Source organism: Candoia aspera, chromosome 2, assembly GCF_035149785.1.
Source record: "Candoia aspera isolate rCanAsp1 chromosome 2, rCanAsp1.hap2, whole genome shotgun sequence".
NCBI classification, from domain to species: Eukaryota; Metazoa; Chordata; class Lepidosauria; order Squamata; family Boidae; genus Candoia; species Candoia aspera.
The window spans coordinates 48,953,078-48,968,375 of NC_086154.1; the positions used below are offsets into that span (position 1 = coordinate 48,953,078).

The 15,298-nt window shown below is 38.9% G+C and overlaps 1 protein-coding gene across 1 annotated transcript in view; it reads right to left on the bottom strand.

Moving 5' to 3' along the window:
• Positions 1–15,298, bottom strand: part of LOC134489973 (voltage-dependent calcium channel subunit alpha-2/delta-3-like) — a 178,617-nt gene that overhangs the window by 37,736 nt on the left and 125,583 nt on the right. The window contains exons 16-17 of the mRNA XM_063292850.1: positions 14,326–14,388; positions 11,731–11,801 (exon numbers count right to left, since the gene is read on the bottom strand). Coding sequence (XP_063148920.1) covers positions 11,731–11,801; positions 14,326–14,388 — 134 coding nt within the window. The remainder of the gene's footprint in view (positions 1–11,730; positions 11,802–14,325; positions 14,389–15,298) is intronic.

Consider the following 15,298-nt stretch of genomic DNA (forward strand, 5'->3'; position numbering starts at 1 on the left):
TGGCAGATTTAGGCTTAGAAACTCAAACTTGCTAATGCAGAGCAGAATTTGGTATGAGTTAGACTGCCTTGTGGTACCATCTTATCCTAGCTATTTTATGTCTAAGTTAAGCTAGAGAGAGTCCAGCCTCTTCTGATCATCACCATCACCAACATTTTGTTGACCATGCCTGTTTTTTTACTATCCATGAAAAGGATCTGGCTTTCCAAATCTCATAGCTGATCTTTGGTCAGTTACCAAAAACAATTCAGTCATGACATTATATTTCTTCTTTGCAAATTAGCCATAATATTTTAGCTACATATTGAACACTATGAAACTGAATGTCTAATTTAAAGTATTGAGTAGCATTGGGTTCTGTTTGCCTACATCAGATGAAGTGAACCTAATGCAACAATAAATTGGTTTGACATGTATTAACAAAAATGACAGAATCTTGTTGCTGTAAGTCATATTTTTTTAAACCGAACTACATACTGTATACTTATACATTCAGTTCAAATGCCCTGAATAAGCAAAATTGTTCACACTATCTTCTAAAACAGCCTTACTATTCTATTGGCTCACATGCCTTCATGAGGATTAAAATACAGGAGGATTAAATTTGACATACCTGATGTATAGGTACGCATTATTCAGGTTTGATTTTACCCACCTTGAGATTGTCCTTCAACAGTGTTGAAATAAGGAGGAAGACTCTGTTTTAACACTAGAAGAGCTAAGAACTGTCTCACACATGGGCTGGGGAGAAGATGAAGACAATGTCGTAGAAATATGGCAGAAAAAATATGCTGCCATACATATCTGTGTCATCATTAGGTACAAGTTGGGAAAGGCCCTAAGGGAAACTGAGAACTTTGATTGCAATATTTAAAGCCATAGCATACAAACTGAACAAAGTTCTTAGGCTTTTTTTCCCGTTTCATCATGTCTGATTCTTGGAGACTGCCTGGACAAGTCCTTGCAGTTTTCTTGGCAAGATTTTTCAGAAGTGGTTTGCCATTGCCTCCTTCCTAGGGCTGAGAAAAAGTGACTGGCCCAAGTCACCCAGCTGGCTTTGTGCCCAAAGTGGGACTAGAACTCATGGTCTCCTGGTTTCTAGCCTGATGCCTTAACCACTACACCAAACTGGCTCTGTTTTATGGCTTAGATGATGTGAATTTATAAAATGCACTTTTTATATTCCAGTTTCCTAGATTATTGAAGAACTAGTTGAAATCAGAAACATTTTTATTTTGTTTACAAGACTTATATGGCCACCTATCTCATGTAATGATTCTAGGCGGCTCACAATCAATAAAAACAGAGATAAAAACAAAACCACCCTTCCCCCCAGGCGCCAAACCGAACAGCCTCCCAGCTCAATCCTCATCCTAGCCCAATGCTTGGGGGATGAGCCAGGTTTTCATGGCCTTCCAGAAGAGAGTAGGAATCCCTCAGATCTTATGCGGGAGGCTGGGGTGGTCACCAAGAATGAACTCTTCTGAGGTCCCATCAGGTGACAACATTTAAGGGATCACCTGGATCTCCTTCACCCTATCTAATTTAGTAGGACAAGCAGGTACCCTCAGGAATCAGTTTGTCCAAATACAGTCAGAAAACAAATTAGATTTATTAGACATTTCTTCCTGAAAGCAATAAAAGAATTTTTCATGAACTAAATGTGCGGTTTTTGAGTATACATTTTAAACAAAATCTTACCCTTTTAAAGGCAATTTAGTGTTTAAATATAAGCCAGAGTTTGAACCCTGCAGTGTGTTACAGTTGAAAAGAAAAGCTGTCTGAAACCAATTTAGCTTCAAAGGATTATTAGCAACTCAGATTATGCCAGCAAGTTACAACACTATTTGCAATGCAATGTGTGTTAGATATCTTATATTCCTTGTTAAATGCCCAGTTACACTGCAAAAGAGATATTCACAAGATTTATTTGAAAGGAAGGCATTCAGTAAGGCATCAGCTTTATTCTTTGACAGTTCTTCAATATATTTAGTATTTTTTGTAACGCAGTCAGGCAGTGCTACCATGGAATTCATAAACATAACCTTTGTCTAGTACTGGAGAACTCCATGAGTAGATAGTCTCTTAGTTTTGCTCAGCAGTGGGCAGTACTGGAAAATCTGTACTTCAACCTCTTAACTTTCCAAAAAGGTTGGGCCAAACTTTTTTTTTTCACAGAGTTGATAAGTTTTCAAGGGTTGAAGGATAGAATGGGAGCAGGAGACTGCTGGGATACAAACTGTTCCAATCCCTTCCCTTAACCCTCCAACACTGAAAAACAGGCCCAAACTGATATTTTCTGGGCTGATTTCAGACAGCGTTTTGTGGTTTTGGATGGGTGAAGGGTTAAAGATAGAAAAGGGAGCTGTTTGCCTCCCAGAGGCTTTCTGCTGCCATCCTGACCCTTAAACCTTTCCAAACCACTGAAAAATGATCTGAAATTGGCTTAAAAATCCCTTCTTTGGAGGATTTGGGGTATGGATTTAGAAGTAAGAATGGGAGCTGTTTGTCTCCATTTCCAATCTTAATTTTGAATAAATACAGCACCCATTAAAAAGTGTCACTGAACTGCAGTCTGCATTTTGCTGCCAAATTTCACTGGCACAATCTGGGGGAGGTGGTGGTGGTTGAACACACGCAGTGCAGGAGAATACAGTTGGATTGTTATCTATCCTTAGTTTAGATGATGTCTGGAAGCACACAATGGGGCTTCCTTCGCCCAAGATTCTAAAAATTCTCTTCTCCTGGAAAAATTACTACATCAAAGTGACTACATAGAAAGGGAATTCTGTTTAAAGGAATAGGCAGACATTTGGCCTCCACTAACTACCACAAATACACTTTTGAGAAATGATTCAGTCTCAAAAAAAGAGAGCCTATGTAGCTTCTGCAAGTTGTTTTAGTACAAATTCCTTTTAATCTGTCCACTGTATTCTTACTTTTCAGCCTATATTATACTGCTCATTCTATATGAGGCAGTACTAACACTGTTGATCTCTTAATGTCAGAAACTAGTACTAATATTTTGACTTCACTAAAGTTTTCATCAATCTACTAAACTAAGAATGTTCAGCCTAAAAGGAATCCATCTATTATTATAGCAATCAATCTGGTTCATGCAAAAGGATTGTTCCATTTTCTCAACTCTTCCTAGGCTTCTTCCTGAGAGGCATCATACTGGGTCCTGGCAGTGAGTTTGCCTGCCTGCTCCAAGAAGTCCAAGAACTGCATCTCTTTGCTTTCTTGCAGAAGGCCATCTCATGATGGGAGGCCAGCATGATCAGGCTGCCTGGAATGGAGACCTAGCCTCAGCCCCAGGAAGAAGCCTGGTCTCACAAGGTCAGAAGAAAACAGCCTGAAAATAGATTACACCTTTACCAAAAGAAGAACAGGGGAAAAGAATTCTGCCCACGACAAAGAAAGTGGCTTCAAGCACTACCTGGGTGGAAGGCAAAATTGTAAGAATTAAAAACTGGATATCATTATAAATGACACTTGAGTCTGATGCATGGCATGCTGGAATTTTTTTGTAATGGCATCATCTCCTTCCTACCTACCTACCTACCTACCATAAATCCACTTGTAATCTATACCCTCAAATGCCTGAATGCACCTGCTCCCAGATCTGTGCTGTCAAGAGAAGCCTGACCCTGCCTTTAGAAGGGGAGAAAAAAGGGTTTTGCTCCTGGCCAGGTAGCCTGTGTGCCACTTTTTAAAATTCTTTATTGAAATACTACAGCTTTTGTTTAAACACACACACTGGTATTATGTGAACTCATCTTCTTTTGAAGGGCTAATGATCAATTATTATCAGAACTAGTTGTCACTAAATTTAGATAACATCCTGCAATCAATCAAAATATATTTTTTCCATTTAACAATTTCTACTTGGCACTGCCCTATATTTTAGGAATAGCCCCATTGCTTAGAGCATATTATTATTTTTATTATTTAAAATGTATATGCTGCTCAACTCCTAACAACTCTGGGTGGTTTACAGATGATTTACACCATGAAAAACAAGATAAGAAGAATGACAAGAAACAACGGTACAGATGGCAGGATAATAAACTGGGTGGAAACAAAAGAAAACCTAGGTTAAAAGGAGGCTTCAGTCATCCTCACCAAAGGACTGGGTAAAGAGCCAGATTTTCAGGCTCCATCAAAATGCCAGCAGGGTGGACCATTTGGACCATGGGAGGAACCTCATTCCAGAGGGCAGGCAGTCCAGGGTCCCGATGGATGGCATTGCTTAAGTGAAGGAACCCAGAGCACACCAACCCTGCAGGATTGAATCAGCTGGGCAGATGTTAGGGGAGACAGGTGGTCCCTCAAGTAACCAGGCCCTATGCTACATAGGGCTTTATAGGTAATAACCAGCACCATGAATCGCACCTGGAAGTAAACTGGCAACCAGTATAGCTCACGCAGAGGTGTTAATGGGCATACCAAGGCATGCCCATCACTGCCTGCACAGCTGTATTCTGGACCAGTTGAAATGTCTGGGTGGTCTTCAAGGGCAGCCCCATGTAGAGTGCATTATAGTAGTTAAGCCACGAGGTGACCAGGGCATGAGTGACTCTTTGAAGGGCCCCCCATCTAGGAAAGGTCACAACTGGTTGCACCAGATAAAGCTGTGCAAAGGCCTTCCTGGCCACAGCTGCCACCTGCTCATTGAGCAGGAGCTGTGAGTCCAGGAGGACCCCCAAGTTGTGCACCACTCTTGAATGGGGAATTGCCGCCCCAAGGTCAGAGATGAAATATCCCCAGATCTGGGAGGTTCAAACACCCACAGCCACTCGGTCTTGTTAGGACTGAGTTGGATTTAACTTCCTGAAAGGGAACCTAAGTTGTGGTCAGGCACGCAGCTAGGGACTTTGTCACCCAGGGCAAACATGGATTCCACTCCCATTTTGGCGCCCCCCCAGTGCTCATTTTGCCCCCCCCCAGTGCTCATTTTTGCGCCTCCCCAGCGCGGCGTCTGGGGCACATGACCCGCTTGCCCCCCCCCCCCCAGTTGCGGCCCTGGTTGTGGTTCAGGGATTCAAACACTTCTGGCTCTGAAATTTGTTGGGGATTAAGTATGCAGTCAGCCAGGTTCCTTTGGATCCTTGATCATGTTAAAAATGCAGAAGATGCCTTTTTGTGCACTATAGCTGGGAAAATGAACATGTTTAGCTCAACTGGAAATCTGAATTCTGCAATTGTTTTATGTACATATTTATTTCATTCAGTTCTGGCACCACTCAATTCCAGCTTGGCCCTTGGCAGCTCACAATATAATAAGCAATAAAATGCAAAACCAAACCAAATGGGATCCGGTCACTTTATACAAAAACATAGACAAAACACATCCGAAAAGGGGTTCCATCCCCGCTAACCCAAGGCCTGGGTGAACAACCAGGTCTTCAGGGCTTTACAAAACACCAACAGGATGGGAGCCCCATGGATTTTAGTGGGATCTCATTCTAGAGGGCAGGCCCAGGGACAGAAAAAGCACCTTGCTGGGTCCTAATAGATTGCCCTGTTTAATCAAAGGAACCCAGAACATGCCAATTCTGCCAGCATTTCTAGCCAGGCAGAAACCATGAGAGCCAGGCAATTACCTAGCTCTAGGCCATATAAGGCTCTATAGATGATGACCAACAGCTTGAATCACACCCAAAAGCAAACTGACAACCAATGCCGCTCACGAAGCAGCAGTCTCAGCTCTGAGTGGTTCTCTAGGGCAGCCCCAAGAACAGCACAGTGTGGTTGTCAAGCCAGGCAGTGTCTAGGGCATGAGTGACTGTCTGAAGGGCCTCCCAGTCCATAAAGAAGCTCAACTGGAACACTAGATGGAGCTGTGCAAAGGCCTTCTTGGCCGCAGCTGCCACCTACTCTTTGAGTCCAATAAGCTATTATAGGAGCAAATATCACATACACACACCACACACAGGCTGAGGACACAGTGCCTTTATATAAACCACTATAGACAGATGAAGGCATCAAAAGAAAAATAAAAAAAAATTAAAGAGATTGAAAATAAAAGGAAATTTTTTAGAAGCAATCAAATTTGTGCTTGATTTTGTAATCTAACATCAGTCCTAAAATTATTATAGGGACAATGAGTTTATCACTATAAACTCTGAATAAACATCTGGATCTCCAAATAATTTAAACTTCAACTGCAAGCAGCCTAGCCAGCATGGACAATAGTTACCACTGCTGAGAACTGTAGTTCAGCAAAAGTCAGGAAAACGTTAATTCAGACAGATAGATCTTGGTCTGATGAAGCATGGTAATTCATGCTTTTATGTAAAGTCCAATTTGTATATATCATACTAGTATATGTTATGTTAACTTCTCTGTAATCAAAAGTGATGGAGCTTCCTGGAAAAAATGTTCCTAAATATGTAGATGCTGACTAAGGTTACTCAGTAGTAGCAATGGGAAAATTCTGGGCCTCCTAACTTTATAGATTTTCTATTAAGGGCTCTGTTTATAGCAGTTTCTTTGCTGAAAACCCAGAAGAAAGTTTCAGGTAAACTATTTTAAAATCCAGTTTAATGGATTTAGAGAAATAAATTCTAACAGTAAAAGCTGCATAACAGGGGAAGCAGGTGTTTATCCAGGCAGAAGATGGGCAGCAATCTATCACAGAGGCTTTAACTTGGATTCCTGCATGGAGCAGAAGGTTGAATGTAATGGTTGAAATAGCCCCTTCCAAATCTATGATTCTATAAGGGTAAAAATGCAAATAACAGCCAATTCTTAACAATCTGTGGTACCATTATGGTACCTGCTTACATACTGGATTCCATATGGTATCAGTGATAGCCATCAACAGTTATGTATCATGTATTCCAAGTGAATGATGTAATTACTTCTCAACACAATTTTCTGGGGTCAACAGTTCAACTGTGAAAAATGAGCACATTTACTTGACACAATCTATTTGGCTCCTATTTACAACCATTAGTTCTGCCAAACAAACCTGGGACATTTTGGTCGCTCAAAGTTTTGGCCAAAACATAATCTGGAGGAATCATGGAGTAATTTTATGGAGCAGGTAGGAAAAGGCTGATAAGTATTATCCTATCACTTCCCTCCTTGCCTCAGCATCACCCCATGTGGCATATCCTACCAAACCGCCTGACTCTGATCTTCCCTTCCCTTCGTCACCAATGTAGTGGCTTGTGGGGTTCCCCCTTATGCCGATAGCCTCAGCAGTAATGGACAAACTCCAGGCCTAGCATAGCTCTCTGGCTTGCCCACATCCCTAACTTCTAGTACCTTCCATTTCCTTCCCTCTCTCTGCCCCCTCAAACACCAGTGCTACTGATGTTCCAGCCTGGCATGTCCCATCAGCCCACCTGCTCTGATCTTCCCAATGCCTTCCCTCCTCTCCTGTCTTTGCCTTATGCACATCTCTAGAACAATTCCTACCTGACTAATAATACATTTTAGTTTTGTGTGACTAATCTTTATCTGAGTTGGATTCAAAGTTTCCCCCTCCTGCATGGAAAATAAAATGGAGGTTGACTTTGTTTCATAACAGCCACTATCAGTCGTACAGAGGAAAAAGAAGATGAATTATTTAAAATTATACCATTTGACAATTTAAAATTTGTTTGCAAAGACCAGCTCCTGGTGTTTAAACAACCAGCTCGTTTTTTTTTTAACAAGGTGTTTTCAACATGGAGCTTAGCTGTTCTCAGCTGACTTTGATACTGGGAACTTTATAAGCATTAACGCTTAATCCATGAGCCATTTCAAATTAGCTATCAGAATTATAGAATTATAAAAATGGGCACCAGCTCTTTATCCATAGTCTCTTTGCTTCATTCATGTCAGATAGAACATTTAACAAAAAGCATAAAGTATTTTGTAAACACAAATCACTGCAGCATAATCCTCACTCCCCCTTTCTGCCCTCTGTTTGTTGATTGGAAGATATTTGGATTGGCTTTAGATATTTCCTCCACTGGCAGAGAGAGCCTCCAGTGGGGGAGAGTATATTGTCCTAGAAATCTCATTTGTTGCTCATGGAAAGCTTCACAAGAGTAGATCAAATGTTTGTGTTCCTACCAGGTGGGGTTTTCATAAGTGATGTTGGATCTGCATTTTAAGCACATCCATTCTCACAAAGCCCTTGTATCAGCATAAATAACATGAATTGTGTAGGTTATCATTATGGAAGACATGTCTGCTATATTGTTTTATACATAAATATATCATGCAATTGTACATGCATGTTTATGTCCCCAACCAACATACCTCTAATATCATTAGAATCAATCTGGGTATATTTGTCATAAACACATTAAACAAGACTGGGGGCATCTCACATCCTTTTTCTCTCTACTCAATGTTGAACCATTTGCTAAGCATTTTATTCACACAAACACACATCCATCATGTACCATTGATACTGCATTCAGCAACCAATTTTCAACTCCATATTCATACAAAACTTTTCTTAATCCAATTCACTTTAATCATACACTTTCTCCAAATTAACAGACATATAAAAATATTCTTCCTCACAGTCATACATTTGTCAATGATCTGAAGAGGGAAAATCTGATCTGCACCCAGCCCGTCCAGTACTAAGCTGCACTGCACTTTCCAAATTTTACTCAATCTCATATTTTTTACTCATTCTGATATTTCTACCCTTCCAATCAGAATTCTGCAAAATACTTTTTTTTCAACATGTTCACAGCACTTATGACTTCCTTTTCATCAGCTTTTTCTTGGACCCTAACAATTCAAGCATGTGTTTCAATTCCACTCTTTGGGCATATCACTATCATTTCCTTACAATCTCGAAAATACCTTTTCCTGCATTCCCTCATGCGAGTTTCAACTCAAATCATTCATTACTTTTATTTTTAATTGCATTCCTTTTTCTGGAGGCTCCTTGTTTAATCTTTTTCATCCACTTCCAAAACAAGTATTTATTTACATTAAAATCACTTTGTATTTCCTCTGCCTCTTTTAGTCTTCACCATTCTTTGCTGTTTTGGGCTTTATTTCTGCAAGTATCTTTTTCTCTATATAATCTGATAAAATATATGTCCCTCTTCTTCATTTGTTGCAGCAATCTTTCTCTTATATGCATTTTCCCCTCATTAACAGACTTTTTCACTTTACATTCCACCATGCAACCTTTTTTATACTTACGTGGCACTCTGCAATATAATTATTTTTAATCTGTTTCAAGAAGTTACCTAATCAAGCTTCTGTTATTATACCCTCCAACAATAAAGTAGCATTCCTGGAATCCCTGTGGTGTTTATTTCTTGACCTGGCCTACCCTGAAGGGCTGATATCAATTCTGAAAGTTCACTCATACCTTCCCCAGTGTCAGCTCCAAATTCCTTCACACTGGTTCTCCTTGACCTTTTGGGGGCTTTCAATATCATCAACCATGGTATCTTTCTGGACAGTCCACAGGATTAGAAATGGGAGGCATGGCGGTGGTTCTCCTTTTTTTATGGTCAGTCTGGTTGGTATTGGTGGGTGAGAGAGACTGAGCCAAAAACTCCTCAGGGCTTGACTGTCTTGCTTCTCCTGTTTAACATCTACATTAGGTCATCAATCAGTCTCAGGTCAGGTGTCATGAGTATGCTGATGATACCCAGTTGTACATCTCAACCACAGGCTAATCTGGTGATGCTGCAAGATGTTCAGAGGGGAGGAACAGGCCCAACCCCAATAAGACTGAGTGTCAGTGGGGTTTTTTACCACCCAGGTCTGGAAATATTCCATGTTTAGTCCTGGATGAAGTTGCACCCCCCCCCCCTTCAAGAGTGGTGTACAAGTTAGGGTCTGCATGGACTCACAGCTCCTGCTCAAGGAGCAGGTGACAGCTGTGGCCAGGAAGGCCTTCACACAAATTCATCTAATGCAACAATCGCACCCATATTTGGACCAGGAGGCCCTCAAAAACTTGTGCTTTTGTCACCTTATGTTTGGACTATTGCAATATACTCTATGCCCTTGAAGACCACTCAGAAATTGCAAGTGGTCCAGAATGGAAATGTTATGGTACAGTCATATAATGCCTGTGCTCCATGAGCTGTACTGTTTACCACTAAACTTCCAGAGTAGAGGAGTACAGAGATGGCTTTGAACAAGGTATGTAACCATTGGGAAAACATGAATTTAGCAGGAAGATGTGAAAAAGAAACTCAAGACTGCTTCACCATGACTCTCTTTGCTATAAGAGGAAGGGATGCGGAAATGTTGTCAGGCTTTCAAAATTATATTATTATAGCCTATATAGCCTAGAGTGTCTGTTTCCTGACCTGGTCTATCTTGGAGGGCTGACATCCACAGTTCTAATTCAAGGTGCTGGTGAATAAAACAAATAACAAAGCCTAGTTATCTGAGGCACTGTTTGCCTTCCGTGGTTGCTGCCCATCCTACTTGATCTAGCAAGGTTGACATGCTCTGGGTCCAATCAATTAAACAGTCCCACCTGGTAAGGCCCAGGGAGAGGCCTTCTCTGTCACAGGCCTACCCGCTGGAATGATATCCCCCCAGAAATCTGCATTATCCCTACCCTGTCCTTATTTAAGCTAGCCCTTAAAACCTGCCTCCTCCAGAGTGGATGGCAGAGCCCATATCAAGATGAGTGGTTTATTGGAAACAGTGTTATTTTTCCAGACTTCTGCTTTTTTTCAATGCTTTGATTCTGTTTTTATATTGTTTGTAGCATATTGTCTTGAAATTAAACTGTGTACTGCCCAGTGTCATAATAGAGCTGGGAGGCTTATCCTCTTTTTTACATTCACCTCCCATTCATTCTGTCGGAAGATTAATTTATCCTTTTAATATATTTTCAAAAGGATGGTTACTTTCTCTTACTGACATCATTCCACTTTTACTTTAGTTTCTTTCCTTCTCATTCATGTACCAATGTAGCTATTGGGCAGTGTTCCAATCTTGTGAGATTTGTTACAACCTATTAACAGTATTAACAGTATTAAAATAGAACAAGTCATTTTCTGTATGGCAAATTACCAGCCCAAGGTAAGTGTTGCTCTTCAATATGTTTGAGATCCTGATTATTTGTAAAAAAACTTGTTTTAATGATTGGACTAAAACCCTTTAAAAATGATGCTTGTGCTCTGGACACCCTTAGAAGCAAAACTCACTGGATGGTCTTGCGCACAAATTATCTCCTAGCCTAATCCATCTTGGAAGATGTTTTGAGAATAAAATTGAAGGGGAGGGAAAATCATTTGATACCAGATTGAGTTCCTTGGAGAAAAGATGGGAAATGAAATCAGACAGAGTTCCTTCACTTCTGCATTATGCCAGAGAGCTTGTTTCTTTTGAATTGGCCAAGCCCTTCAGCTCACTTTGGAGAATGAGCACACCTGCATTCCTTTGGAAGACAAAAGCTGTCTCAGTATGTAACTGTCCTTTCCTAGCACTGAGACAAGAAGGATAAATATGGGAACAACCACAATGACTGACTGAAAATGCAATTTGATTTATTTATTTGTGTATGGTGGGGGTGTGGGGTTGACTGTCATCCTAGAGAATGTATGTGTTAAAGGAACTACAAATAACAACTCCTGACTGTATTTTTGGGATGCCACCTGCACAGAAGTACTGAAATACAGTACAGTAAGATCAATGAACAGTAAGAAAAAGAAATGCAAAGCAATCTTTGAATTTGTTAGATGTATATATGCTCATTTTTGTGAGAAGAAATGGGTGGTACATCCTTACCTTTTAAATGAGTCCATTATTAGCAATTTGTTCATCACTGCACCTTCAATTTCACCAAAGAAGTTTCCAGTCTGAAGCCAAAAGAAAATGCCCAGAAATTTCAGATAAATACAAATCAACACTGGTTACAATTTCATTCCTATAAAATAATCAGAAAAATGTTAATGTGTATGAAATAAAGTCCTGAGTTCTACTTCACTGTTGTAAAAATTGAAAAGGGTTTGAATATCATGACAAATTATAAGGCTTACAAAATAATTCCTTGAGCAGATGTGAGAGTTTACGTAATAGACTCCAGTTCATTGTGTAACATCCGATGCTGGAAATAATTTTTTAAAAAATGTGCTGAACTCAAGCTTGTAAAGAAAATGCTCTAATCTGAACATAAAATCCTACTTCACAAAAGTATAAATATGGTTTTAAAGACTATTCTAAACAAATAATAAAAAGTGTTTTCTTCAATAATTCCTACATGACCTATTTAATTCTCTACATTTATCAGATACATAAATATTTAGCTTTATATTACGGAATGAGCTATTTGGATTCTGTTTATTACATTAAAAAGGAATTGACTAACAAAGATACATTTGAGATAAGAAAACAAAGTCTTAGGTTGTGGATTTTCTGGACAGTCCCAAAGAGATTTGATAACTCCTGGCTAGGCATTTTTCCTGACATTCAAATCCCCCGTACATGCAGCATATGTCATTTTGCAGTACAGGAACAACCCTTGTTTATTTCTTAAAGAAGTAATCCCAGCATTTCTGTGGGGGAAAAGGGCATTGCATGAATTCCATGAAGTTTGTTTTAATGAAATACCAGTACTGCTGTAAGTGATAGACTTGGCCTCAAATATGCACCTGGGAGTTTGCTGGCAAAGAAATTACAGGCCAGGCCCAAAACGGAAGCATTTTTCTGCTAAAAAAGTAAGAGTTCCCTTTTTATATCCAAAGTACTTGGGTGGGTAAAATTCACTACAAGCATTTGTATTTTATAGCTTGAACATATTCCGTTCAGTGGGACGATCTGAGGAATGGAGATTGAGAAGATAGGATGCCAGGCATCAAATAAGTCTAAACATGCCTCACTTTCATAAGAACAATGGAAAAATATATACAAGTTACTGGAAAGAAGGAAATCTGATGCTTAAAATATACAACAGTGGTTAATCAACTTTAAAAGTTAACTCTCAACATATAATATGGGTTAAATAATCTGAAACAATGACTATGATCAGTTTTAATTCCCATAGTTTAAAAAATATTAAAGTCTGTGGTTTGTTTATAATGAAATTGTGGAACATAACTTTCTGCTTAACTTTAGTTAGATTATATCCTACAATTTTCTGTTCTACAGAAGTTAATTTGATCTGCTCAATTACTGTATATACAATACTACTAATTTTATAGACTATACAGTTGTACTGCTTCTTCAGTAACCCATGAAAGAGGATGTTTACAGAATTCCAATAAAAGGGAAATGGAAGCATATTCTATTTTTTTTCAAGTTTTAGTCCTATTTCCATAAATTATATCCATTAGTAGAATCCAGTATAGTTTTTCCACTGACAGAACTTTTTCGATCATAGAATCCCCTTCATCAGCCCTCACACTCGGTTGAGTTAGATAACGTTTTAGAACAAATTTGGGAAAAACAGGTAGCTTCAGCAGAGAAGGAAAAAACAGATGAGCATGAGATGTCTGCTCATTACCTTCGGATTGTGCTCTGTGTCTGAAAATATCTGATTATCTAATATTTTTAAGCTGCTATTTTTAGAACCATTTTCTTAACGGTTCTGTTTACTTCAAAAAGATTAAATATTACATTCATCATATTTAAAGTTATCATGGAGGAGACAGATGCCATAATAGTATAAACATGACTAGTTAGCGGACAGCCTGACATATCCCTAAAAATGAGGAGTCGTCTGGTAACATCTGTTCTGGCTATGACATTTTGTTAAAGGGCATACTGTAAAAGTTTATGAAAGCTTATGCCTTTTAATAAAAGTTATTAGTCAGAAAAGGTGCTAGCAGACTCCTTGTGATTTTTCACAAGTTCTATATAGCTTTTATTGCTGAATCAGAGACTTCAGCTGAGGGTGGCATCAGGTTTGGCTAAAACCCAGTTCATGTACTGTCTTCTACTTTTACTTCCTGTTCTTGTGCTTAATTAATCCTGTAAAATCCTATGCAATTATTAATTGCTATAACTCGCTCATCTAGAATTGCCAAAATGCTCAAAATCCAAAAGGTAAGCACAAACCTTTCTACATTTGGGCAAAATACTTGAGGAGAAATCCATGTTTAACATAAACGTCTTCAGGCATGATAGACATGTCTGAAGAAGGGGTTCTATAACTTAAAGTTTTATGAGCTTAAGAGCAGACCCACCCAATGAGAAGATGCTATTTCAGACCATCAGAAAGGAAATTATTTCAGGCCCCCTGAAAAGAAAACTACATGCTTTGGGGCAGGGCGTCTTTTTAAAATTCTTTTAATCTCATGCTATTCATTATTTCTGCACACCACTGGCAAAATGCATTGTGTAACGCTGGATTTCCAAGAAGGCAAGAAACAGATTTCTACTTACCTGTGTATAGTCTTCTGAAACTAATATAAATCCATTATTGTCAATGAGGTAACAGTTAATATTCTGTAAAGTAACAAAAATGTCTGTAAGTCTTTGAGTTCAATAAGCTGTATTTTTCACCTAAGGAGGAAACAATATTCCTGTCTTGGTTTGAGACATTTGAGAAATAAATCTGAAAGTGAGGAAAACTTCACTGAAGTGTCTATCAATGCAATGACCTTGGAAAAAGGGAATTGGGAGAAATGTGTGGCAAAGTACATCAGCAGAACACACAGTATGTGGATGTTATAGGGTTGGATCTGCTTGTTACATGAAGCGAAGGAGTGTCCATTTGAGAAAAGAGACCTCTATTTAGAGAAGCACCCCTTCCATTTATCTGATAAAAACTTTAGATACAAGAATATACTAGAATATATAAGAAGCTTATGAAAAGAGCCCAAGCCCATAAAATACACTGTACTTCTACGTTTTTCTAAACCAAGAAATGAAAATTGATGATGAAATTAATAGCTCTTTGACTTACTTTTAATAGCTGCACTTTAAACATGTCCCACAGATCAAAGTTTTTTTTTCAAAAGGTAGACATAACTACAGTTAATAGAATATTCACTAGAAAAACTGGTATATGTGGTTTGAAAAATCAGAATAAGAGCATCTTTTCAAACATTTTTCTTCCCAAAACTCAGACTTCGAAGTTTGAATAAGAAGAATTCTATGTTAAAAATGCTACTCACAAAAAGATATTGGCTGCCACATTAAAGGGCAAGTTATTCATTCAGCAAAACTGAATATTAATTTTTTTCCTGAACTTTGCCACTTCAGGTTTCAGTTAAATTGTGGCATAGTTAAATACATTGCCACCAAACACACACACACACAGTCAATAAAAATATCACATGTTAGGGAGAAGACCGGAGTAAATTATTCTTCAAAACTCAATGATTTTTTACATTCATTATTTTTCCCTTTTGGA